Here is a 26188-nt window from a genome sequence, read left to right on the forward strand (position 1 = left end):
TTGAGACATCCAAACAGTTTGAGCTTATCCTTGTGCATGGTTCAGTGGACGGCTGCAAAAGTTCAAATGCGGTGGTGAATCTTGAAGGAGTCTGGTGAGATGATAGTTCACTGCTTTACAGTAAGTGAAGCAAGCACTGGTGGGTGGCTTTATAGCTGGGCAAAGAGGGCATTGGCAAATTATTTTTTCAACTTTTTAACTCAATTCAGCCGCAGAAATGGAACAAAAATTCACAAAAGAACTGCATGTGTCGTTTATTGAATCTATGTAACATATGTAACATGCATCTTATTTCCCCTATACCTTACTACGGATAATTTCCAAAGCATGCTGCAGTGTTGTAGATTATTGAAGACTTTACTAATGACTTCCAGTCAACCATTGTTGTCAGTTCAGTTAATTTCACTGCAGTAGGGAAATCAACTTACAGACACTTGGAACGTGCTTGAGTTATGAAGTCCGGACAATGTCCAGAGAATCAGGTCTGGACACTGTCCGGAGTTGCCTTTTCACACATGAAGCCCACAACAGGAGATTGTCCGTGCCATTCTCACCTACTGAAAGTACTCCGTTTGGTTTAGGCGAGGGGTGGCACCTGGGTAGAGCGTGCAGGAGGCAGGACATGACATGGATGACACCGCGGTCACGAAGCTGGTTCATAATTTGGTCATAAACAACCGAGTCTCTTCGGCACAAAGTCAAACACGTTTCCGGTGGGTGTTGGCCTCCGCCAGGGTTGTCCCTTGTCACCAATCCTGTTTGTGATTTTCATGGACAGGATCTCAAGGTGCAGCCGGGGGGAGCAGAGTGTCCGGTTTGGGGACCACAGAATTGCGTCTCTGCTCTTTGCAGATGATGTGGTTCTGTTGGCTTCATCAGACCGTGACCTTCAGCATGCATTGGGGTGGTTTGCAGCCGCGTGTGAAGCGGTCGGGATGAGAGTCAGTACCTCCAAGTCTGAGGCCTTAGTTCTCTGCCGGAAAACGGTGGACTGCACCCTCCGGGTTGGGAGTGAGTTACTGCCCCAAGCGAGGGAGTTTAAGTATCTCGGGGTCTTGGTCACAAGTGAGGGTAAAATGGAGCGTGAGGTGGACAGGCAGATGCAGGCGCTGTACCGGACCGTTGTGGTGAAGAGGGAGCTGAGCCGGAAGGCAAAGCAATTGATTTACCGGTCCATCTACGTTCCAACCCTCACCTATAGTCATGAGCTTTGGGTAGTGACCGAAAGGATGAGATCGCGGATACAAGCGGCCAAAATGAGTTTCCTCCGTAGGGAAGCTGGGCTCAGCCTTAGAGATAGGGTGAGGAGCTCAGACATCCGGAGGGAGCTCGGGTTAAAGCCGCTGCTCCTTCACGTCGAAAAGGTCCAGCTGAGGTGGTTCGGGCATCTGATCAGGATCCTCCTTGATGCATCCTTTTGGAGGTTTTCTAGGCACAGCCAACTGGTAAGAGGCCACAGGGTGGACCCAGAACACGCTGGAGAGATTATATATCTCGGATAAACGTGAAGCTCTGGGATGAAGACGAATGCCCTCAGCACATTTAGCATGACTGTGTCTGCCAGCAGTTGTGCCCAGCCTCGTTATTTATCAGACAGCCGGCTGTCTAATCGACTGGAAGACCACAGCCTGGACACAAACATCATCTTGACAGCGTCAGGGCGCTGTCAGGGAGAATGGAGTGCTCCGCTCTGCTGGCGCGGGCCCAGCTGCCTCAGCTGTACGGGCTGGACTGATGGCGGAACTACGGCGGAAGCCGGTGTCCCGGCCCAACATGTGCTTCTGTACTCCGCTCACCCCGGACCGGATCCCGGTATGGACGACAGACCGCTGCATGGGCTGCACGGCATGGTGGGTGTTCCCACTGTAACGTACTGGGCGCTGCGTCACCCTCGTTGGACTGACAGACTTCTAGTGACACAGATGCACACACAAGGTTCATCCCCACGCAGAGACTGCAGTGATTGTTTCTTAGAAATCTTGTAAGTCGTTGTTTTACTGCTTAATAAGTAGAGATAAGTCCAACCCAGCTGACTCCCCAGTACAAAGAATATGTTTCTCACCACATCTCCAAAATAATGACAGAGCCATAGATGCCCTGTTTCAAAGAGATGTTGATATGTCATCATGGCATATTGGAATCAGTTTGTAAATGATATATAGACTACTGGAAGAAGGTCTGCATGCTTCCTCACAATTACCTAATAGTGAATAAGGATAAGGAAGTGAATCTCTACATGCAGAAATTAAAAAAGACAGATAGACCTTTGCAGATCTGTCATTGATTGATAGATATTTTTAAATGTAAACTAAACACCCATCTATTTAGTCTGGCTTTTATGTAGTGTTTTAAATATTATAATTTTATGTTTTTTATTGTTTATACTTATTTTATTTATCATCATCATTATAGTATTTATTTTACTCTATTTTATTTAATCAACATGGTATTGCCGATTATATTATCTCATTTATTCTATTTTATTTTGTAAAAATTGTATTATTTTAATAGAATCTGCTTATTTTGTGTAGTTTCATCATTTTTGTTTATTTATTTTTATTTCCTTGTATTTTATTTATCTTTTATTATCTTAAATACCCATCAGTTATTGCTTTCTTATTCAATTAACTTTTATATTGGTTGTTTTGGTGTATTAGTCTCTAAATCCATTTTTAACACTGTCAATCATCTGTCCAGCACTTTGAATTGCATTTGACTTCTTTGAAAGGTGCTATATACTGTAGGTGCTATTCTCTTTTAATCTTTTATTCATGAATATAAATTAAACAATAAATACCTTATTTTTGTTGTTTTCTTGAAGGATGATGAGCAATATGTGAAACCACTTTCTAATTTGACTAAGAAAAAGGCTATTAAGACACTCAATAGGCCCATATGTAGGTTTTAATATATTTATGTAGTGTGATATACCCCTGGCTCTTTTGTTATTGTTATACTGAATGTGAATTATGTTCTGTTGTTTAATAAAGAAAGAGAGTATCCAACTAGTGTAAAATAACATGGCACCGTGTGTTGGTTTTCCTGCTGTCCTCCCCAATATTTTGAGTCACCAACTGCCACTGTTGCATATACTGTATTTATATTTGTATGTTTGCAGGTCAGCTTGTACTTAGAGACTCTTGTGACAGTTCTGATGTGATGTGAGTGAGACTTTCTGTGTTTTTAGCATTATTTATGTGAAAAGAGGACTTGCTGCCACATTTCAACAGCAGGAAACATATACATACACACATACACCCACATATATACAGTATATATATAAATGATATATATCAAAACTGAACACCATACATAACTGTCTTTCTACTATTTGTAAAAATGAATGGACACTAGTTGAATAAGATTCCTCATAATCAAAAGGCAAAGAGACATTTATTTGACACATTCATGATACAACACAGTGTATTACAAAAACATAAAGTGAGAGTGTTCAACTGCTCATATACACTATTGAAATTCCAGACAGTCATTGTGTCTCCAACAAACAACATCATGGCAGAGAATCGACACCATGTCATCCATCCACTGGGCTTCCTTTAGTTTAAATCGGTGATCCACAATTTTTCCATCATTTCAACTGCAGCGCCACCTGCAAGAAACAAACATATCAATCATTAGCATTTCATTTGACGGATTAAGTGCAGATATACAGTATACTACTCACATAAAATCAGTGGAACAAAATGGATGTCATAGCTAAATTATTCGCAGATGGTTTATAGTTTTGTAAAAGGCAGCAAAAGTTGGACCGTGTTTTGAGGGCCTGCGCTATTATTTTTTGGATTGAATTACTCAGAGCCAACATTTTAAATAAGCATTTTAATTCAATAACTGTGATATATAAAGCTGCATAACTAAATACTTTTATATTAACAATAAATGCAATGACTGCGCAGTGTGAAAGTTGTCACTTTTTGTGATGGACTTACAGAGAATTATCATCAGCTCTGCAGTTCCCCTCTGCTCTATGGAGTTTTTTTTAGCACCTTCCGGCTCATTGTTTTGGTTTTATGCACCGTTAGAGAGACTAGCTGGTGAACATAGTGGAGCATTTAGCAGCTAAAGAGCCAGATATTTTTCTCAGGAGTCGGTGGAGACCAAAAGCAGAGGGATTATTGGACTTTGGACTTTTATCAGGTGGACACAAACATGTCTCCGAATGAATGGCAATTTTGCTCTGTGTGTGCTGGATGACGTGGAAATAAGTAACTGTTTGCTAACACACAGGCAAGAGCAACTTTATAAAGGTAATGGTGTGTAAAATGTGTGATTTTCAGCCTGTTCTGGAGAAAATACCACCCAAGAAATGAATGCAGCTTTAAAGGGACATGATGAAGTTATTCTGTATTTTTCTTATTGTCAATAAATGACATCAAAGTCCAAAACCAAAAATGTGTTAGACCGTCTCAATACTTTCTGACTTTCTGACTCTGAGTAGTACCGTGAAATCTGATTTTGAATTCAGTGTGATCATACATAGGTGTGTTTGTGTGTGTGTGTGTGTGTGTGTGTGTGTGTGTGTGTGTGTGTGTGTGTGTATGTATTTTACACAGAATCTTAATGTGAAAGAATTCATGTTTGTGAGGCAGGAAACCAGAGATATAATGATTGGATTTAAAGTATACTATAGTTGTTTTCTTGCTGTCATGATGAAGCCAACAAGATCTAATATACCAATTCTGTATGCCTTAATCATACTGAAGAGCTCTGTCTTCATGCTGTAACAATGCCACCACCTAGTGTTTATTCTCCATGAATGTGGAACATTTAGCAGGTGGTAGTGTTTTCTTCTATTGCATTATAACACCTTATGAATATCTACTCACTACGTAATGGATTAATTATCAACCTTGACCCTTAGTCTAACCCAGAGTTCATTATAGACTGATGTTTGCTTTTCATACATTTCTAATAAAATAAAGGGCTGCAGCTTAACACGTTTTGTGCAGAAAAAGTCAGAAAACTTAAATACCACCAAAGTTTCCAAGAACACATCATTTTACCTTCACACATCAACGTGTTTCCTGATGTTGAGGAGTACTACTGCATATGTGAAGACGTTTTGTTGTCTCCAGAGGGAGCAGTGTGACAATGTCCTCAAGTGATGAAGTTTGAAACTGTCGGTGGTCAAGTTGCATTGTGGGTAATGTAAGCTCCAAGTTTTGACTAGGATTAAAAAAAGGCGTTATCTCTGGTTCTGCTGCATCAATTTTGAACTTTTTTTTTTTTTTAAACTGTCTGTTGCAACACCGTAAATGTTATAAGAATGCAATGCTAAATAAATTAAAAATAAAATATTTGTATTTTAATGTCAATAGACTAATCTATTGATTAAAGGTGCTTAATTTGAAATTCAGAGCATATCTACAGTAGGATGGAGGGATTGCCTCCACACGGCTCTCAACATGCCAACAGCTGAGCCGGTGGCTAGCAGCTGTTAGCGCGAACAGTGCAAACAATGGTAACGGTGCCGACAGAGCTAACAGTGAGTGGAACCGGAGGATGGGCGCTACACTTCGATGGCGACGCCGTGGGTCAGGACGCCGTTATCAGCGATAACCGCCGTACGGGCGCGGTGCAGAGAGGCGGCGATTAGCTAGCCAGTGGGGCGCGCTCACATGCACTAACAAGCATTAAAAGGTACACGCAGCCGGCCCGGTTATGTCAACAAAAACACAGAGAAGCTTGAATTACAACACACACAGAGAGAGAGAGAGAGAGACTTCATTCTCTGCTCAGGTAAACATTACTCCTCTATATCTTTACATACCAAACAGTTGTTTCCTGCTTTATTAATGCTCTGAATATCGACTTTAGCTCCTTTAACTAACTAAAAATAATTAAGTATTTAGTTTGTGCGTGTGTGTGTTTGTGTGTTGTACCTTATTAGCAGCCTCTAGTGAACTGATGAGGGTGTTTAACTCCTCTCTGTTCATCTCCATGGTGACAGAACGGAGGGCTCTGTTCTCTCTCACATCCAGACTGAGACTGAGCAGAGGAGTGTGGAGAGATGAGATCTTATCACTGGACAGAGCGAGCTGGAGGGAGAGGACAGGAGACAGGAACAGGAAACAGAAGAGGTGAAATTTTTTATTTTTTTTTTTTTTATTTAGGTTCGAGTCTACCCTTCTATGTTAGTTATGTCAAACACGAACATGTAAAAAAAAAAAATACACATTTAAATAGTATAGCATATTTTCGTATAATGCTTCGTAATATTCTCAAGTGTGTTTCTCCCTGTCTGCTATCAGGTGTGCTGACTGCTAACTCCTCCTCTGCAAGAGAGCTTTTGTTCTGTGTGGTTGCTCTGTATCATGCTCTGATGAAGCACCAAAAGCTTTGCAACAAATAGGGTTTGACTGAACACTGAAGAATAAAGCATTAATTCACCTTAAGTTGCCAGTCAAAGTCCTGCAGAGTAGCAGAGGAGATGGAGTTGGTTCTGTCCAGCAGAGCGTTGTGGATCTCCTCCCGTCTGGCTCTTAGCACACTCAGCACAGCCTCAGCGTGGCAGCTGCCCACATCTGCCAGCCCTGCCAGCACCTACAAACAGCCAGCAGGGGGAGACCTGAGAACATGACCTGAGAGCAGCCACTCACTGCTATTGACCACCACAGTTTACCATACATCCAGCTGTTCTTTAACTGCTGCATTCACACAGATTGAGTGCTGTATGAACAGATATTACACAGATGAATGTAACATAAGACTGCATTTTCAACACATCAATTCAATAACATAGTAACAATCTGGGCACATAATGTAATACCCTTGTTAATAATCTGTAATAACCTCACATAATGTAATAATTAAAGGGAGCTCTCTTTTCATCCTCATTCTAAATGGCAACCACAACCTTAGCTAAACCAGTTGATCCTGTTCTGTTGTTCTCTCACCTCTTCATCAGAGCTGTTGTTCCCCACTGCCAGGCGGAAGAGGGCTGTGAGGGAGTTGAGCAGCTCTAGCCACTCCTCCAAGCTCCAGGTACCACTGTAATCCCCCCTGCGAGGAGGCTCCCGCCCACACAGTCCATCCACCACCCTGTGACAAAACTACACACCAGACAACAATGTATATCACGGTTTAGCATTTGGTTATTAGAAAAAAACAAGCTGGTCCCTGGGTATTTCAATTTTGGCATTTTGTAATTTTTTTTCAATTTGTCCAGTTGAACATGTACGTACTTCATGCATAAAGTATGAGTTAAATAGACGGAGTATGATAGCAGGTTTGCAGAGGGTGGCACCAGTGGAGAAAAGGGTAGAGGATTTGCTTGGATGCAGGGACACGGTGGAGGGAAGAAGGTTGATTTTTAGGTTTCTGATCAACACTGGATTAATTTAAAGGTCCCATATTATAAAAAAGTGAGATTTTAATTTTTTTTATTATAAAGCAGGTTTAAGTCCTATATAAATACTATGAAAGTATCGAAAACACAGGGAAATACACACAGCCCGTATTCAGAAACTCTGCATTTGAAACAAGCTGTCAGGATTTCTGTCCATTTGTGATGTCACCAATATAAAAATATTTAGACCGTTGACAAACATTCTAAACGTGTCCCAGTTTATTCCTGGTTGCAGTGTATGAGAATGTCATCAGCTGACAGGAAGTAAACATGGATCCAAACTTTTGCCTAGCAATGCAATTCTGTTGTAATTCCGTCAAAATGCGCTGAAACAGAGCGTTTCAGACAGAGGGTAAATACAGGCATATTCAGCCTGACAGTATGAGGAATATACATGTAAACATGTTCTAGTAGAAACACAAATTACAAGTATGAACCTGAAAATGAGCATGATATGGGACCTTTAAAAGACTGTTGTAGAGTAGGGGTAGTGGACGGGTAAAACCTGAGGGAGGCAGCGAAGAAGAAAGAAGAAGAAGATCTAAGAAGGAGAAGATTGAAGAAGAAGAAGTCAATGTAATGTGTCCAGCTCGGAGGACTGAAGGCTCGTTGTGATTATAATGAGCTTGTAGCTGGTTGTCTACCTCACTACGGTTAGAAGGAGCCCTCGTTGGTGTTTTAATTGTTTCTCTGATGAGTTTTGATCTGGGAAGTTTGAAAGTGTGAATATCTTTCACACTTTACAGAACTCATTTAGTTTAACACAATCTGCACTGTGCCAGTACTAATAGTTTAAAGAACAGTTGCCCGTCTGAATAGAGCAACATGTGAACCATCCTGTTCAGTACCGCTGCAGTAAGAGTAACATTCAGAGAGATGGGACTTTGTGCACCTATGGGTGCTGCTGACTGTGTGTCCGGTAGGTCGGGAGGAAGAGGAGGAAGAGGAGCTGTGAGTCAGAGCTGTTCCATTAGACATTTAGAAAACTAAAGGAGAAACATTATTCAGGAATACAAAGCCTGGTACTTACTTTCAGACAGTCTGTGACAGGCAGCCTGCTCAGTGAAACCACCATGTTGTCATCTAGTTCCGCCTGCTGGTCAGCTGACGTCAGTCACATGGTATTGTGAGCTGCGTTCAATGGCCTGGGAAAAATGAGCTTCATCATCTCCATTGATTTCTTAGTATTCGCTTTATAACGTCAGTAGATGAAAATACTGTTGATTACATGTCATTCGGTATGTATATATATCTGTGCTTTGCTATGAAACGACTGTTACAACTGTCGCCCCGGTTATCATAGACAATGTCACTGATGTTGGCTCGCACGCCAAACTCCATGTCAAAATCTACCAATTTAGTGTGACCTTGATTGTTGGCAAGGAGGCAACAAGGCAGAGCAAGCAGTTTAAAATATCTAAAGTGTTACTTCAAAACATGTAAACGATGAATCACTTGAATGCCGAATGTAATACAAAGGCCAATACTTCCTACTTTTTATTAATTCGCAACAAACTACGCATGTACTATCGATTGTTAAGATCTTTTGGGGAAATTTAACAATTTGTCAGTGGAGTTCTGTTGGACGTCGCTCCGCGGTGACGGGGAACGTCTCGCAGCCGCCGAGGCGATAACGGCAAGTATTTCACATCCTGCTTTGTGCTGAAGGGTGTTTGTTTGTTAGTGAGGTCCCGTGGCCGGTCGTCTCACGGTGATCTGGAGGAACAGCGATGTGACCGAGGAGACACACATACAGTGGCCGATGTTGCTTCACTTGAAGACGGGCAGCGTATGGACATACAACAGGGTGAGTGCTGACCTGTCTCTGTCTCTGCTGTGGATTAATCATTCACCTGTCTCTTCCAGGAAGAGACGTATACAGGTGTTCAATCATTACAGTAATGGTGAACAACACTGTAGGCTACTGTAGGTTACTGAGGTCTACTGTATTCATGGTGTATTAACTGACTGTTTTCAGCTGATCGAGTATCTGTGTGTGCTGTAAACACAAACATCATCATAGCTGCTGTACCTGCAGTGACATAGCAAGAAGTGGGCTAATGTGGGTTACAGGCTTCTTCATTTAGACATTTTTAGATAGTTTGAGTCGAGTCTTACGTCCACTTTCACTTTAGCAGAGATTGTATTAAATCGTGCATCCATTTTGTGCTGATATGGTTTGTGGGTAAATCATGAAGTTGGTTCCTCTTAATTTTTGCTCTCAAAGTGAACCAAATTGATGCATTTATAACTTTAAAATGTTGCCTATAAAATGTAGGGTGAATATACCTGTATTTCTATCACAAAACAGAGACTATCACAGAAAAGAGAACTATTACAATGGCAGGGTTTTCCCAATACCGTGCAGCCCTACTGCACACCCACACAGGTGGTTTCAGTAGAGGTTTCAAGATGAGCCAGGCACAATGCATGTTGGTTAGATTATTGACTGACACCAAATGGGGTTTGAACCTGCAACCCTCTTGCTGAGAAGCAGCAGTGCTAACCACTGCACCACTGTGTCACCTAGTTCAAGGTCCACATCCACAGCCCTGATGCCACAAATACTCACTAGAGCACCACATGTGGATTAATCCATTGCTGAAAGTAGTCCCCAAAACATGTACTATTTGTATTTTGGCCTTTTAAAAATATTTAACCACTAACATACATGATATCAGAAAGTATTGAGAAGTCTGTCTCTCAACACATTGTTGGTTTAGCTTTTTCATGGGATTTGACTTTAAAGGTCCCATATCATGCTAATTTTCAGGTTCATACTTGTATTTTGTGTTTCTACTAGAACATGTTTACTTGCTGTAATGTTCAAAAAACAACTTTATTTTCCTCATACTGTCTGTCTGAATATACCTGTATTCACCATCTGTCTGAAACGCTCCGTTTTAGTGCATTTCAACGGAATTGCGTTGCTAGGCAACAGTTTGGGTCCATGATTACTTCCATTTAGATACACTGCAACAGGAAATAATCTGGGACACATTTAGAATGTATACGTCACAAAACGTGCAATGGTCTATATATTGTATATTTGTGACATCACAAATGGACAGAAATCCTAACGACTTGTTTCATATGCACAGTTTCTGAATACAGGCTGTGTGTATTTCTCCGTATATTGAGCGTTTTGATAGTTTAACAGTATTTATATAGCACTTAAACCTGTTTTATAATATAAAAGACATGAAAATCTCACTTTTTACAATATGGGACCTTTAAAAAAAACAAAGAATAACACCAGTCTGAACCTTTAAATTTACAGACAGCCTATATAAGAACAACTTGGTAAATGGTTATTAAAGAAATAATTTTGCGGTTCTCCCTTTACAGGATGAGGACATTGTGAAAGTCGATTTTTGGAGCACAGAGGAGCAGGAGGCCGGAGGAGGGGGCCGAGCCACTCTCATAGCTCAGCCAGAGCCTCTGCCGGGCAGATGGAGCGGCTCCACTGGGTGCGGCATCGTTGTCAGCAGCTGCTGGCGAGAGACTCGGGGAGAGGCTGGTACTCGTCCCCTGATGGCCTGCCCAACAAAACCTCCCTGGACACTCGCAGCTCTCCACAGAGAGTTGTCGGGAAGCGGAGAACAGTGTTTGCCCGCCATGGACCCGACCAACAGGAGTATGAAGGAGTCTCCAAAAGCTACAAGGGCAATGCCATCCGCACTACGAAGTACAGCTTGTTGACATTCATTCCCATGAACCTGTTCCAGCAGTTTTGCAGGTCAGATTTTTACTTGTGGGTTGAACACACTGGTCAGGGTCTGTATCACAAAGTGAGATCAGTGCGTTGTCGAGCTATCTGTGGGGTTAACTCAGAGATACTGGTCTTTTTCTTTTGAACAACTTTCTAGTCTCTGTTGATGGTGCAGTCAGTGGATTTTTGTAATTAAAATTGGCAAACCCTTTATCTGTTTTTTATTATGAAACCTTACAAGGCTGTGTACCATCCTCCAGACAGTTCTCATTTAGTCTCTTTCAGAAGGAACACACTCAAAGTTCAGACAGAGTCCAGCAAAACAACCCTAAACAAATTGAAGTCCTGCCTCATTTCAGGATCCCTTGTCTGCATTTGTCTGCATTTCAAGATCAGCGTTTGATTACATTTACACAGCCATTGTATTCTTTGAGATATTCACCATCCCAGAATTCATTGCACGTTGGTTTAGTTTTGAATCTTGTCTATAATTTTTTTTGGCTTTGAAGCTTTGGTGAGAAATATTCAAAGGTATTCGTCTTCTGTCTGCCTGTGTCCATCTCCCCCGTTTCAGTGCCCGGAACAGCACCGCTGCCGCACTGCTGTACACACACACACACACACACACACACACACACACGCCTCTACACGTCACAAACAGCGATATCCGTCTGAGAATAACTAATAATAATTAATGTTGACTGTGAATCATTTTGTGGGATTATTCCTTATTTCATGGGCTATTTTAGGTTACAGTGATCAACCACTCATAAGTTGTCCGCTTACAGTGTTAATTTTGGGTCTTTTCATACATGACAACATGTGGAAAAACATTTTAAAACTACGTTAGACTAATGTTAGTTGAATTTTGTTTTATTTTGTTTTTTACTTTACTCCGTTGATACTTCGCCTCGCGGACCGTCGGCTCTCCGGCTGGATACCTGCGCAGCGTGCACTTTGATATTGTGACAGGGGAAAGGAAAGTAATTCTCTCAGAATAAAAAACAAATTTGCACAGGGAAAGCACCTGTGGTCGAAGCCGCCCACGTCAAGTGGACTGATAATGCCTGCTCAAGTAATGCCCTCAAAGTGAAACTTGCCGATCCTCAACTGGCTCTGCGGCACACATGCAGACCTCCGCCTCTGTGACGCTACCGAGCGAGAGAACGAGGAGCCCTGGCAAAAGGGGTGCCGTTTTCCTTGCACGCGGCACTGCCTCACCGTTGGTGAGGGAAGAGGCAGGAGAATTGGCAGCGAGCCAGTAAATAGCGAAGCGGTCCGTTTCATTGCTTTGCATTTATGTAATAAGATGGTAATCCGCATAAGAAATGATGCACAGCAACAAAAATTTGGTTATAATAATCATCCGCTTGTAGTGATCAGTTTGAGCCGGACAGACGGGATCACTAGAAGCTGTTTTCACTGTAAATAAAAAAGCCCTAGAATCTTGCATGGACTGTGTAATTTGGGTAGAAAGTGCTAGTTTAGTTTATTAGACTACAGCTTTCTGAATGCCACCACCTTTCATGGCCATCAATATAACAGTTGTAAAGATATTTCAGTCCAAATCAAAGGTGGACCAACCGACTGACAAGACCAGAGATGCATGCTGGTCTAGTTGTATACCAATAGAAATGGCGGTAGCACTTGGTGTCACTTCCACAGCTTCTGTTGTACGTTCGCAGTTTCTACATACTAATTTGCTGTTCTGGCCTTCCTTTTGCAGGGCTGCCAACCTCTACTTCCTGTTCCTGGTGTTACTGAACTGGGTGCCAGTTGTTGAAGCCTTTCAAAAGGAAATTACCATGATTCCCCTGCTGGTGGTCCTCACTGTCATTGCCATCAAAGATGCCCTGGAAGACTACCGACGCTACCTGTTCGACAAGAAGGTCAACAACAATGTAGTGCGAGTGTTCTGTGGGTGAGTCAGCTTAAAGGTACAGTGTGTAGTGGTTTGGAGGTATCTAGCAGTGAGGTTGTAGATTGCAATCAACTGTTCTGGGCTACTGTAGAGACAGAGGCCATTCATACCATAATAACACTACGTTAAGAGCTACAGGAGTCAGACGGCAGCTGGCGGTACCACGGTTTAGCACTCTGCGGCTCACGTTACCGCAGTTTCAAAAGTGTTTCGGAGAACTACGGTGGCCTTCAGGTAACATCAAAAGTCTCTCTCTAGAGTCAGTGTTTGGTTTGTCCGTTCTGGGCTACTGTAGAAACATGGAGGAGCAACATGGCGGGCTCCGTGAAGAGGACCCGCTCCCTATGCAGATATGAAGGAGTTCACCACTTGTATAACACATTTTAGTTAAAAAAAACATCTTAAAAATACATAATTCCCCCGATGCTCAGGCCTGGCAGGGGTTCATTTAGGCCGGGCTGGCCACCAGGCTTGCAATATATTGGCGGAAACCCTGCAAACAGGATCCTCACACATGTCAATGCAGAGTCGAAGTGTTGCAGGATGTGGTGCAGTCTCATGTTGACTGCATCAGCCACTGACCTGTTTGCCCTTTATTAGGCAAGCTGCAGGGGGTGCAGAGGTCTCCTGTAGTTAGTCATGTTGATGCAGGGTCATTGGTTGAAAACTTGTTTTTCAGCTTTTCAGAGCAGCTCCTCTTTGCTACCTGATCTCTCCTCAGTCGGTGTCGTCCTGGCCTGGTTGTACAGGAGTGTGTGTCCCCCCCCCGCTCTGTAGGCCTGTCTGAGTTTTGCACTAAACCAGGTTTTATTGGTATCGTATGTGCAGAAGGTTTTTTGTCGGCACACAAGTGTCCTCACAAAAACTGATATAAGATCAGTGTCAGAGAGTTCATCCAGGTCTGAAGTAGAAGAATCCAAAACACTCCAATCACAGTTTAGCATTTGCTAATTAGAAGAAGAAAAAAACAAGCTAGTCCCTGGGTATTTCAATTTGTCCAGTTGAACATGTACGTACTTCATGCATAAAGTATGAGTTAAATAGAGGAACTATGATAGCAGGTTTGCAGAGGTTGGCACCAGTGGAGAATAGGGTGGAGGATTTGTTTATTTGCAGGGACACGTTGGAGGCGGATTTGAACCTGCGACCCTCTTGCTGTGAGGTGACAGCGCTAACCACTGCACCACCGTGCAGCCCTATTATTAATCATATTTCTTTTATTATTTCTGCTATTACTATTATCACTCTATTATATCTAATATATCTACTGCTATTTATTATTATTAGTCATATTTCTATTATGATTACAGCTGTTGTGCTGTTATTGTGGTTGCTGTGCATCTCTCTACCCAGAGCATGTTTCTGCCTAAGGTTTCTCTGTGTGGTACAGGAACGTAACACTTCCTGGACTGGAGATAATGTTTCCTCCAAAATACATTTAACATCCAACCATTTAGTAGTGGATACCTCAGCATAAATGTTTGATGGGTTTATGTCAGTAAGTAATGATATTGTAAGTAATCATTATGTTATAATGGACAGTAATATCATATTATCAGGAAAATTTATTAACCCATGCTGTTCAATATCACTCGTGGATATATGAATCTGTCCACTGCTCTGATCTGGAAGGATTGTCAGGAGATCAATGACCCCACAATCCCTGCTGCTGCTGCTCTGTGACCCTCCTTTCTCCTTTATCTGATTACACAATCCGTCTTTTGAGCCAGTTGTAAAACTTGAACCTTGAGTTTGTTTATAGCACGAGTGCCTTTCAGAGGAGTGGCGATGAAATCTGTCATCAACGTAGGAGCTATCCATTCATCTCTCCCATTCTCACCTTGCCGGCCATGTCCATGCCTTGTTTCCCATCAGAATGGTCTGATAAAAGAAGGGACAGCATGAACGCAAAAGAAAAATACAATTGGAGAACGGTTGCAGGTAGGTAAGGCTTCTAAGTGGAGACATAAACCGGCAGGAGCAGTGGACTCATGCATAGCTTGGAACGTCCGTCCCGTCTTCACTCTACCAAGGAGCGCCTGAAGAATAAGAGGACGGTGGTATCTTCCTCCACAGAGGATGAGGAACTGAGTCAACTCCTGAAGTTGTATAAAAGCAACAAGATCCGGACCACAAAGTATTCTCTCTTTTCCTTCCTGCCCAAGAATCTGTTTGAGCAGCTCCATCGCTTCGCCAACGTCTACTTCATCTTCCTCGCTGCTCTGAACTTTGTTCCTGAGGTGGAGGCCTTCCAGGCAGAGATCGCTCTGGTTCCCATCACACTGGTGCTGTCGGTGACGGCCGCCAAGGATATCTGGGAAGACTACCGCAGGTTTAAATCGGATCGTTCGATCAACGGGCTTCTCTGCCACGTTTACAGCAGGTAGGTGTAATGTTGCTTTCAGTCGGTTTGATGTGGCAACAACCAACATCTAAGATATCTTATTCTTGTTGGACTGTGGGGCTTAAAGTCCTCCTGCACTGTGTTGGAATTCCGGCGCGGGGCTGTTATAGATTCGAAAATAGATACTTGTATGTCTATGGGAAATATCTTTTAACTGTTGCCTAGCAAGAATATGCTGTATATGTTTGTATACAGCCACAAGGAATCCTATATTTTTCAGTAAAGTAGACCTACTTTATTAATAAAAAGCTTTGTTTACACCGTGACTCAGCGAAGTCTCAGCTCAATAATGCATGTTGAAAAAGCACTGCAATGAATAGGTCATTTGTTTTCATATCATATTTGCAACTTTTTGGACTAATTTGGCAATTGTTTGACAACAGAAGGCATATTATGGGCCGTTTAGAGACCAACGGAGGAACGAGCATTGAAAAGTTTGAAAGATAGATGTAGGTGTAGATGCTTTTATTGTCACTTAGGATGGAAGTCTGACATGAAAAAGGAGTGTTGAATAAAGATGGTTAAAGTAGATTTCAGCTCCTTAGTGTTCGTATTTGTATGCTCTTAGAAAACAAAGGAAAATTCCCAAACATAAAATTAACTTCTCTAATGCCTGTTGTTTATTTTATCAAGTCATATCTCATTGTACAATCATACACACTTAAACAGTAATTAGCAATAAAAGAGGTGAATGAAGAGGAATCTTCGTTTTTTTTCTGTGGGTGTTTTTATGGGAATGTGGCTCTTTCAGATCAATTTGAGGATTACCTATGGTTCCACATTCTATTGTAAGTGTGTGGGACTCGCACTAGTCTGGTCTTGGTCTTGACTTGGTCTCAGCCCCTCAAAGTCTTGGTCTTGTCTCCGTCTCAATACACCCTGGTCTTGGTCATGGCTTGGTCTGGGTTGTGGTAGTTTATCTTGGATAACCTCTTGACCTCACATTGTATCTCAGGGCTCCGGGGTGCGCCCATTTTGGTCGCATATGTGACCAAAGATCTGTGGAGTAAGACTAAATATTTTCATTGGGCGCACCAGTGCACCTGACAGGTCTGTGTCTGTGTGTATGTGTGTCAAACGGCGCCCTGTAGCCTGCTCCTCCTCCTCGAGCAACATCACCACCATAAAACATACTAATTAAAAATGAAGAGAGCTAATGATTTCTTTCCGTCAAGAGAAATGCTGCAGTGCTCGTTACACCTGTGCCCGGCTCTGAACGGCCCAGCTCTGATACCAACGTAATAAGTAAACATGTGGATACCTGACGGTACTGTAGGTAGACTGTTAAACTCACTATAGACGCATCCAGGTGACCCACCCTGTTTTTCCCTGATAATCTACATGGTGAACAACAATCTCTCCGCAGGAAGTGAGTTTACAGGGGGGTTGCCCCTCATTTACATTATGATGAGTTCAGGCAAATTTTCCTATTCAGTAAATAGGAGCATTAGTTGAAGGTAAATTCTAACGTTATCATGATGTGTTCAAATGTAGTTACGTAAAATGTAGTTTTTGGTGAGAAACTTGAATAAATACAGTTGTCTGAAGGAGATTTTTTCACAACAATATAAAATAGATAATAGAGAGAGAATTATAATTTGTTTAACTTCCTAACACAAACCAGTATGCAAATGGTAATAAAGGAGTGGATCTTGAAGTACATGGCATTTATTGTTTAACTCTTTTTTTTTTTTTTTTTTACCATGGTATCGAATTAGTATAAAGAATCATGGAATTTCACTGGTATTGGTATCAACTGCTAAATTTCTGGTATCATGACATCCCTAGTCCTATGGTAACTAACAAATAACTTAGAGGTCCCATATTGTGCTTATTTTCAGGTTCATAGTTGTATTTTGTGTTTCTACTAGAACATGTTTACATGCTGTAATGTTCAAAAAACCCTTTATTTTCCTCGTACTGTCTGCGTGAATATACCTGTATTCACCCTCTGTCTGAAACGCTCCGTTTTAGTGCATTTCAACGGAATTGTAACGGAATTGCATTGCTAGGCAACAGTTTGGATCTATGTTTACTTCCTGTCAGCTGATGTTAATTACATACACTGCAACAAGAAATAAACTGGGACACATTTAGAATGTTTACGTTTAAAACTGTGTAAAGGTCTAAATATTGTATATTTGTGACATCACAAATGGACAGAAATCCTAACGGCTTGTTTCAAAAACACAATTTCTGAATACGGGACGTGTGTATTCCTTTGTATAGTGAGCGTTTTGATAGTTTAACAGTATTTATTTAGCACTTAAACCTGCTTTATAATATAAAAGACATGAAAATCTCACTTTTTACAATATGGGACATTTAAAATGTATTATTGCGGCGCCAAAAGGCACGGTAACATTTTTTTGGGTGCACCTAAATTATGTGCTGGTGCACCTAAATGAAAAAGTTAGTTTGGAGCCCCGTATCTAACTGTACAGTTAAAGTAATTCTTCTGCCGTGCCTGGAAAAGGGTGTAAGTGAGTTTAATAATTAACCACTCATTGTATCTACAGCATATCTGTCAATCAATGGGCTCTGAGACATTAAGAAGAATGTAGACTCCCTGTTGGCAAACACCACCAGGAACTTTCACCTTTAAGCAGTTTTTCCTATTCAGTAAATGGGAGCATTAATCTAAGGTAAATTCTAACGTCATCATGATGTGTTCAAATGTGAGGACAGAGTACAAGTATAAAGTAGAATAAATAAGGGATGCACCGATACCACTTTTTTTAGACTGAGTACAAGTACAAGTACTTACATTTGGGTACTCGCCAATACCGAGTACCGATACAAGTACTTCTCTGTGCCAAAAGTAAAAGGCGCCAGGGATCTGCGGTGATGTCGGCAACCCACCCGACCCGTTTTGAAATACGGTCCAACGAGTCTAACGCGCGCACGCGCCGGCTAAGGTGGGATCCCGGCTCCGCGGGGTCAGGCGCACCATTGCCCCGTCTCGCCCGCACCGTCGGGGAGGTGGAGCGCGAGCGCGTACGGTAGGACACGAAAGATGGTGACGAGAGGTTAACGTTGTATCGGAGCCCTTTTGCGAGTACGAGTACGAGTACGAGTACATGAGCACAGTATCGGACCCGATACCCGATACTGGTATCGGTGCATCCCTAGCATAAATGGAAATACTCAATTAATGTACAAGTACCTCAAAATTGTACTTAAGTACAATACTTGAGTAAATATTAATTGACACAACTGTCTGGGATCTTTCTGTACTATGTCCATTAAAGTTAAAAAAGCTCTGATTGCTAGTAAAGCCTCACAATATGGACCGCCCTGTATCCTTTTGTCACGTCATTATACTGTAGCCTCATGTACACCAAACATTCTGTGGTCTCTTTCTCTCAGTATTTGATCATTTGCCTGAGACATTTTCTTCTGTCGTTTCTGTGTCTTCTCATGTTGTCCCATAGCAAGCAGAAAGCCTACATTGACCAGTGCTGGAAGGATGTGCGAGTTGGAGACTTTGTCTGTCTGTCCTGTAATGAAATCATCCCAGCTGACATGCTGCTGCTGTATTCCTCTGACCCGCGTGGGGTTTGTTACATTGAGACCGCCAACCTGGACGGAGAGACCAACCTGAAACAGAGACATGTGGTCTCTGAAATCACATCGCAGGTAATAAATAGTACACAAAGTGGATTAACAGGTGTAAGATGTGTCTTTGTTTCAATGTATGGCCCCTAGAGCAAACTTATTGTTGTCCTTTTCATTAAAACTGCAGTTGGTAACTTTTATACAAATTAAAAAAATAACTTTTTTTATCATAGTTGCTCAAACTGTCACTATATCCTGACAGTAGCACGAGACGGATAATCTGTGAAAAAATCAGGTTCCTGTGTCCTCCTAGTGCTCCTAATGACATTTGCAAGATTCCTTTGCGCCTGAAGTATAACGAACCAATCAATGCGGAGACCAGTCCAGTTTTTTTTTTATTGATTTGAACCCCAAGGTACTTGTATGAGTCCACCTTCTTCACTTCCTCTTCCTGAATGACAAACATGACACGGGACTAAGTGTGTTAATGCGAGGAAACCTATTGTTTTTTGTTAAGATTATTATTAATCTGCTGCGGAATCGCATTATTAGAGGGGCTTGAGATGCACGAAAACTCACAAAAATTGGCACACGCTTCAGAACCGGCGAAAATGCATAGTCCTGCAGTGATTGGGCTCTGCGTTCATTTTCATTTTACGAGCCCATGTTTGAGGACTATAGGATGCACAAACACTCATGAAACATTGTACCCATGTTCAAACTAGTGATTACTTTGATTTGATGTCACAATTGGAATTGGGTGTGGCACGTCGGCTTTATAGCACCCCCCAATTACTTTTGTCTTTGAAAGCATCTTTGACGCCTTTGGTATACTTGAACACTCACGAAACTTGGCACATACATCAAAACCTATGAACGTTGCGAGAGTATACAGCGACTGGGTTTGTGCGTGTTTAGCGGGCTCCACAGCGCCCCCTAATGCATAGAAGGCCTTAGCTTGAACATAATTGCTACTGATATTCATGGAATTTTGTACTCACATTGCTGTCATACTTTTGGACATATTTCCCTTTTGCTTTCATTAGTTCTGCCCAGCTGGAAGTCGGCCATTTTGAATATTGTCCTATCCTATCCTATCCTGTTTATGGTGACCAGACGCCCCGGTTTATTTCAAGCTAGGTGTTCCGACAAATATCTGTAAAACACTCGAATGTTTCCGTTTTCAACAGTCACTAACAAATTGTCCCGGTTTTTCACTACAATTAAAATAATGATAACAATATTATACTTACATAGATGTTGATCATGTTCATTAATTAATTTGTGCCCATGAAATAAGCATAGCGAGCCAGCACAGTGCACCGCCGCTGCAGTCTCTATAGAGACTGATCACTTTTGAGGCTTTAGTGTGTGGTGTTGTTTTAGACTGCAGTATACATCTCATTTACATAATCATTTGAATATACTGTAAGTCTATACTTTAGGATGAGTGTACCCTTTGCAGCTGCATTACAGTATGTAGAAAAAAAAATGTATTCCAGATTAAAGGCCTTGCAACGGGTCTGAATCACTCCAGGTGTAATAGCACAAATAAACTAATGGAAAGCTAATTGGCTTACTCCTACAACTAAACAGCTGTAGAATGCAGTGTGTTCCACACCTAACTGAAGGACACATCCAGTGAAAAATAGAAATGGACATTGCTGCCTGCAAGAGACACAATGTACACAGAAGGCAGTAAAACATCAGTCTCTGCCTCTGCTCGCGTCTACTTTTTAAAGTGTCTGACGGTTATGTCAGTCTCATTCTCAGTGGATGTCAATCTCAAAACTCTACAAATAACAGCCAGTAAAAAAGTATCTGCTTATCCGTATGAGTATTTATCTGCAGGTTTGATTGATTTTGTTGTTGTTGTGTGTGTTTTCCAGGGAGCAGAGTTCACCGTTGAGAGCTTCCACAGTCGAATTGAGTGCGAGAACCCCAACAATGACCTCGGCAGGTTCAGAGGTTACATGTGAGTTCCTTTTCATCGTACAGTTATCGAACACATCTGTTAAGTACACAGCGCCACGAGATTGATATATGGAATCAGTATTACCATCTTTGCAGTGCATATATTAGCCCTGCGTTATTGTTTCTTATCCTGTCTAATTTTTGTGGTTACTTCCTCTATCTTCGTCTTCATTTAATACTGCAACACCTTCGTTTCAATATGTGAAAAAAACACTGTGCTTTGTTGAAGTAATTCCAATAGAAATGTTGCAGGCAGTATACACAAAGCTGGATTAATAGATAGTCCTAAGATTTTTGATTACTATTAACATTTATCATCCCATAGTCACAGTGGGGACAGCTCACTCGAACACACTGCTAAGACTGAAGCCTACCACTTACGTTCTGCGCCTGCGTGACATGAAATAACTCCACCAGCAGGTCGCAGGAGTCTGTATTTGTCATTCAACATGCTGAATCGGCCGGAAAAAAAATTGACACGGGCAGACTGGAGGCGACGGTGCGGGACACACTAAAAAAATTAGGCCGACAGACGCTCACCGACGGCCCCAAACTGTCCGACGGCCGACCGTTGGCTTGGTGTGTCAGGGCTCGCAGTCGGCTCTCTCTTTTTAATGAGAATTCAAAAAATTATTCAAAGCTCATATTTATTTATTAATGTATTTATTGTATAGTAAAAAACAAACATTGATGCATAACATTTCTACCATACCAACACTTTACATTATTTCTTGCTTTTTCATTACTAATACACTGTATATCGTTTATAAAGAAACATAACAGACTGAAAAGCATAACATTAAAAAACATTTATTTGCAAGAAGCATGAGTGATTGACAAAGTACTGTGTCACAAATTCACAAGTGATGTCAGATTATTTTTAAGAAGAATAGATAATGACACGTTTAGGTCTTACAACCATTTATCATTTATTATTATCAAGCTAGTGGAAGGAAATAGTAATTTACAAATGCAGTAGAGCCTTCTTCTAACCATCACAAGGCCTCAAGCACACCTCTGTCTTGTGAATCTACCAGTCAGTGGGTATAGAACTTTTTATGCTTAGCTCCGTCCTGTTGTGTGTTTGCATGTTGTTCCACAGGGAGCACCCCGGTGGGGTTCGTGTCGGCCTCCATAACAGCAACCTTCTGTTGAGGAGCTGCACCATCCGCAACACTGAGACCGTGGTGGGCATCGTGGTCTATGCTGGTAAGAGCACAGCATCACTTAGTAAACATCTTACTAAAGACAGATAGTACTTTAAGATAGAACACAAAGTGAATGTTTACTCACTTTGTGCAGTCTGTTCACCACAAACGACTGCACCAATGAAACTCAACACTCACCGGGAACTCCAGTTGTTTCTGTTCTGTTGCTCCAGTGTCTCTTGTCTCTTGTGTCAGTGCTTTCATGATTTGGAGCCGACTTAACCTCACTTTCACTTCCACTTCTTCATGTGCAGTTGAGCGCCTCTCTTTGCTGTGTGTTCTTTGTGTGTCTGATCACACCTTTAAAGTGTGTTGGTTCAGTTCAAATGAACTCTGCTTTTATTGTTTAGTGAGGTTAAACTAGGCTGACATGAAAGCTGTCACTCAAACTCTGGTGCGGACTAAACAATCAGACTGAAAAGGTGGGTTCCATAAAGTGAGTTTACCAAATAAATTCGGTTAGTCTGACTCCTTTTCAGATTATTTGGTTCCATTATTCAAATTAAACATAGTTCAACAGTTACTATGGCAACTTATGCTTGGAAACTAACCTGGTCGGTGGCAGGATAACTGTTGGGCTACGCCTCAGCTGATGCTTAACCAATGTTCCTCTAACACTGGCCGAACGAGAAAGCAATGGTTTTAAAATAAGGAAGTAAAATAAGTAACAGTCGGAACTACAATTGCAAAAAATGATGTTGACCAGCAGTAATATCTAAATCCTCTATTTCCACCGAGAGGAAACCATGTTTTTTTTTTTTTTCCTTTTTTTTCAAAGTTTTGCTGACAAAATTAATCTTTATAAGCTACAGGTGTTTAATTTTTTTTCAATTTATTTAATTTTGTATCACAATACAATACAAACAGATAATAAATTATACTGACAAGGATGTAACGCGAAATATACAGACATTAACATAAGACGTATGAAACAGTTGTTATGATTTGGATATGGATATGGTTAGTGGGAGTATTGTAAGTGTTTGTGTGTGTGTATGAAAGTGTGTGTCATATATTCATATGTGAATGACTGTAACCAGAGATATTTGCAGGTATATCCAAGGGGAAGGAGGGAAAAGAGTAGATAGAGAGATAAATAAAATAAACGGAACGCCTTGAAGGAATTTATTCAAATTTGAACATCCATGGAGTTGATTAGATTTTGAAGGTCAAAGGTCAAGTTGACTGTGACCTCACGTCCGCCCCGCTCTCGGGAACACCTGGAGGGAATTCCTTCAAATTTGGCACAAACTTGGGACTCAAGGATTAACTGATTAGATTTTGGTGGTCAAAGGTCAAGGTCAGTGCGACCTCATAATGTTCTATAATAGTGATGGTCTGGTGTATGACTGAGCATCATCTGCTCTTCTCTTACTGTGTGACTCAGGTCATGAGACTAAAGCCATGATGAACAACAGTGGGCCGAGGTATAAGCGCAGCCAGCTGGAGAAGCATCTGAACACAGACATCCTGTGGTGTGTGCTCCTGCTCATCGTCATGTGTCTGTCTGCTGCTATAGGTGTGTACCAACCCGGCTCTCACTTCACGACACAGCTATGAACAGCAGCAGTATTATTATGTATAGTTGACTGTGTAAAGCGACATGTCGACCACTGGAGAGACAGTATTTCCATGAAAACCAGTCACCAAAAGGACAGCCACAACACTTTTCTAGAGGCTGAGGGATTTAACCATCTTTAGTTGCTCAGAGTGATGAGCTGCTCTGGTGTCTTGGTGTGTTTCAGGTCACGGCCTCTGGCTGAAGAACCTCAAAGACCCGGTCTTTCAGGTCGATGGGGAGACGTCTCCGGCCTTGGCTGGATTCTATGTCTTCTGGACTATGATCATTGTGCTGCAGGTATACAATTAACCACTTCAGTTCAATCGATCAAAGTTGGTTGTTTTCCAGTTTTAGAAGTGCTTGTCATATCTGTAAACGCATCATACATGTAATCCATTTCTGTCCCAACAGGTGCTGATCCCCATTTCTCTGTACGTGTCCATTGAGATTGTCAAACTGGGCCAGATCTACTTCATCCACAATGACTTAGCCTTTTACAACAAGCAGCTGGACTCCAGGATTCAGTGTCGGGCCCTCAACATCACCGAGGACCTGGGCCAGATCAAGTACCTGTTCTCTGATAAGACGGGAACTCTGACAGAGAACAAGATGGTGTTCTGCCGCTGCAGCATCTATGGGGTCGAATACCCTCACGTGGAAAATGGTAAGAGAACTGATGATTTGATTTTTACCTCCATTGGAGACATTTTCACATAGTGAGGAATCAGAGCAGAGATCCAGCAGGAACAATGGGAGGTGTTTTAGAGATATTGGCCAGTCCAGGCATGTTTTAATGGATCGGTATCGGCTAAAACAAACCTGATCAAATACAGATTCTTTGTTTCCAGAGGCCTGTACTACGAAGCGAGTTCAACATACCCAGGGTATCTTCTCGTTATCTGGCTTAACTATCTCTAACAAATAAGATCACGCTAAGCGGTCCTACGACGCTGGTTATCAACTCAGTAAATCAACCCAGAGATTCTCAGTCTGGCTGCGAGCGCGTTCACATGAACAGGGCGGTGTTTACAGCATCTGACCAATCACAGGTCTGGAGGGTAACAGAGAGAGGAGATGATAGTGACTTCATCAATGTGCAAAAACATAAAATGTCACAGAATGATGCATGTTTTTGGGATACAGTGTAAATTTAGTACACAAAGCATTTTTTAGCTTTATAAAATGTTTGAGTATGTTGTATGTATGGATCTGTAATATATGCAAAAACATACAGACAAAATACAGATTTACAGTATCTATTCATCAACATGAACCTTTTTTCCCTTTGACTATCTACAGTACCCATTTATCATATATCAGACGACATTGTGCCGTCTGATATGATAATATAGGGCCCATTTACAAAAGATTACAGAAACTGAATGAAGACTAAAATGTATATTTCACTCATTCCACCATCCCATCCCAGTAAATATTTGGAATTTAATCTGAAATGTAATCTAAGTGTTTGATTATAAGTGAGTGATTATAATATAACATAATTGTAAATGCTTTGTGTTTGTCAGCTCGGAGGCTGGAGGTGTACGAGACGGAGAAGAACGAGACGGCCGGTCGCTCTGTGACTCTGAAGTCGGGCTGCAGCGGTAAATCTCTGAGTTGTCGCTCTCTCAGCTGCAAACACAGCTCTGTGTCTCTGCACACACTCACTGCTGAGTCAGACGAGGAAGCGGAGGAGGAGGAACGACTGTCCAATCACATCCAGCCCAAGACCAGCGCCTTCTGCAGTCGCATGGTCAGATTTACCCACAAAAACTCACACAAACACCAAGCAAATATGATTTAAAAAAAGTTATTTTTATAAAACGGTCACTATATCGTGACAGTAGTACATGAAACAGGTAACCTGAAAAAAATCATGTGCCTCTGTGTCCTCCGGTGCTCCTAACAGCATCTGCAAGATTTCACAGACCGGAGGAAAACAAGCAGTAAGAGCTGATCTGAGGTCTGCTGTCCAGCTGCCGTCTATGAGAGCTGGCTGTCAGTCACTCGCAAACTCTGATCAAATGGTCAAACTAGGCAGCGCTGATCAAATATGAATCAATATTCTGTTACGTTAATGTCTATTTCTCTCCTCTAATGTTTTCAGAATCATCTTGTAGTGCACGGTTTAGCTGTAAAATGAGGAAGTTTGTGACGCTGCCGCCATTGTAAAATCTGGTGAAGGAACGCCAAGTTCCGGTCACATGACCGGAGCACAGCCAATAGGAACGCTCTCTCTCTGAAATGACCTGTGATTGGACAAAGTCTCCTGTCACGGGCTAGAATTTCTAAAGCCTGAAAACAGAGCCATGAGGAGGAGCAGAAGTCTAGTTATCTCTCAGAACACTTGAATTACAATATGCTGAAAGGTTATTATGGAATTTTTGCCCAATGATTCCAAAAATATACTGCCTACTGAAGCTTTAACAAAATGAACGAGACAAAAAAATACAAATGAAAATGTGATTAAAAAAAATACAT

The 26188-nt window shown here is 41.7% G+C and overlaps 3 protein-coding genes across 4 annotated transcripts in view; 1 reads left to right on the forward strand and 2 right to left on the reverse strand.

Moving 5' to 3' along the window:
* LOC119474418 overlaps positions 1–26188 on the reverse strand; it is an 813351-nt gene that overhangs the window by 627772 nt on the left and 159391 nt on the right. The gene's annotated exons all lie outside the window — the stretch shown is intronic.
* On the reverse strand, positions 3355–8528 carry commd8 (COMM domain containing 8). Its single transcript, XM_037796483.1, has 5 exons — positions 8400–8528; positions 6918–7073; positions 6412–6564; positions 5904–6059; positions 3355–3610 (listed from the first exon to the last, which is right to left on the reverse strand). Exons 1-5 carry the CDS (start codon positions 8442–8444, stop codon positions 3590–3592), a joined length of 531 nt encoding a protein of 176 aa, XP_037652411.1. The 5' UTR covers positions 8445–8528; the 3' UTR covers positions 3355–3589.
* Positions 9033–26188, forward strand: part of atp10d (ATPase phospholipid transporting 10D) — a 36334-nt gene continuing 19178 nt past the window's right edge. Inside the window, exons 1-10 of one of the 2 annotated variants that reach the window (XM_037796437.1) lie at positions 9033–9176; positions 10718–11108; positions 12808–13002; positions 18841–19045; positions 20854–20939; positions 22041–22147; positions 23534–23665; positions 23892–24004; positions 24119–24371; positions 25234–25460. In XM_037796437.1, coding sequence (XP_037652365.1) covers positions 10822–11108; positions 12808–13002; positions 18841–19045; positions 20854–20939; positions 22041–22147; positions 23534–23665; positions 23892–24004; positions 24119–24371; positions 25234–25460 — 1605 coding nt within the window. In that variant the 5' untranslated portion in view covers positions 9033–9176; positions 10718–10821. Of the gene's footprint in view, positions 9177–10717; positions 11109–12807; positions 13003–14866; positions 15386–18840; positions 19046–20853; positions 20940–22040; positions 22148–23533; positions 23666–23891; positions 24005–24118; positions 24372–25233; positions 25461–26188 lie in introns of those variants that run through there. The other variant, XM_037796438.1, reaches the window with a different exon arrangement.

The sequence above is a fragment of the Sebastes umbrosus genome, chromosome 16, assembly GCF_015220745.1.
Source record: "Sebastes umbrosus isolate fSebUmb1 chromosome 16, fSebUmb1.pri, whole genome shotgun sequence".
Taxonomy (NCBI): Eukaryota; Metazoa; Chordata; class Actinopteri; order Perciformes; family Sebastidae; genus Sebastes; species Sebastes umbrosus.

What these genes read in the sequence shown, in the direction of transcription:
- commd8 (XM_037796483.1), bottom strand. Translation starts at nt 8,444, where the DNA reads ATGGTGGTTTCACTGAGCAGGCTGCCTGTCACAGACTGTCTGAAA. An exon ending in ACAACAGCTCTGATGAAGAG is followed by an intron (nt 6,565 to 6,917) that starts GTGAGAGAACAA and finishes GGCTGTTTGTAG; the next exon opens with GTGCTGGCAGGGCTGGCAGA. An exon ending in CACTAGAGGCTGCTAATAAG is followed by an intron (nt 3,611 to 5,903) that starts GTACAACACACA and finishes TGTTTCTTGCAG; the next exon opens with GTGGCGCTGCAGTTGAAATG.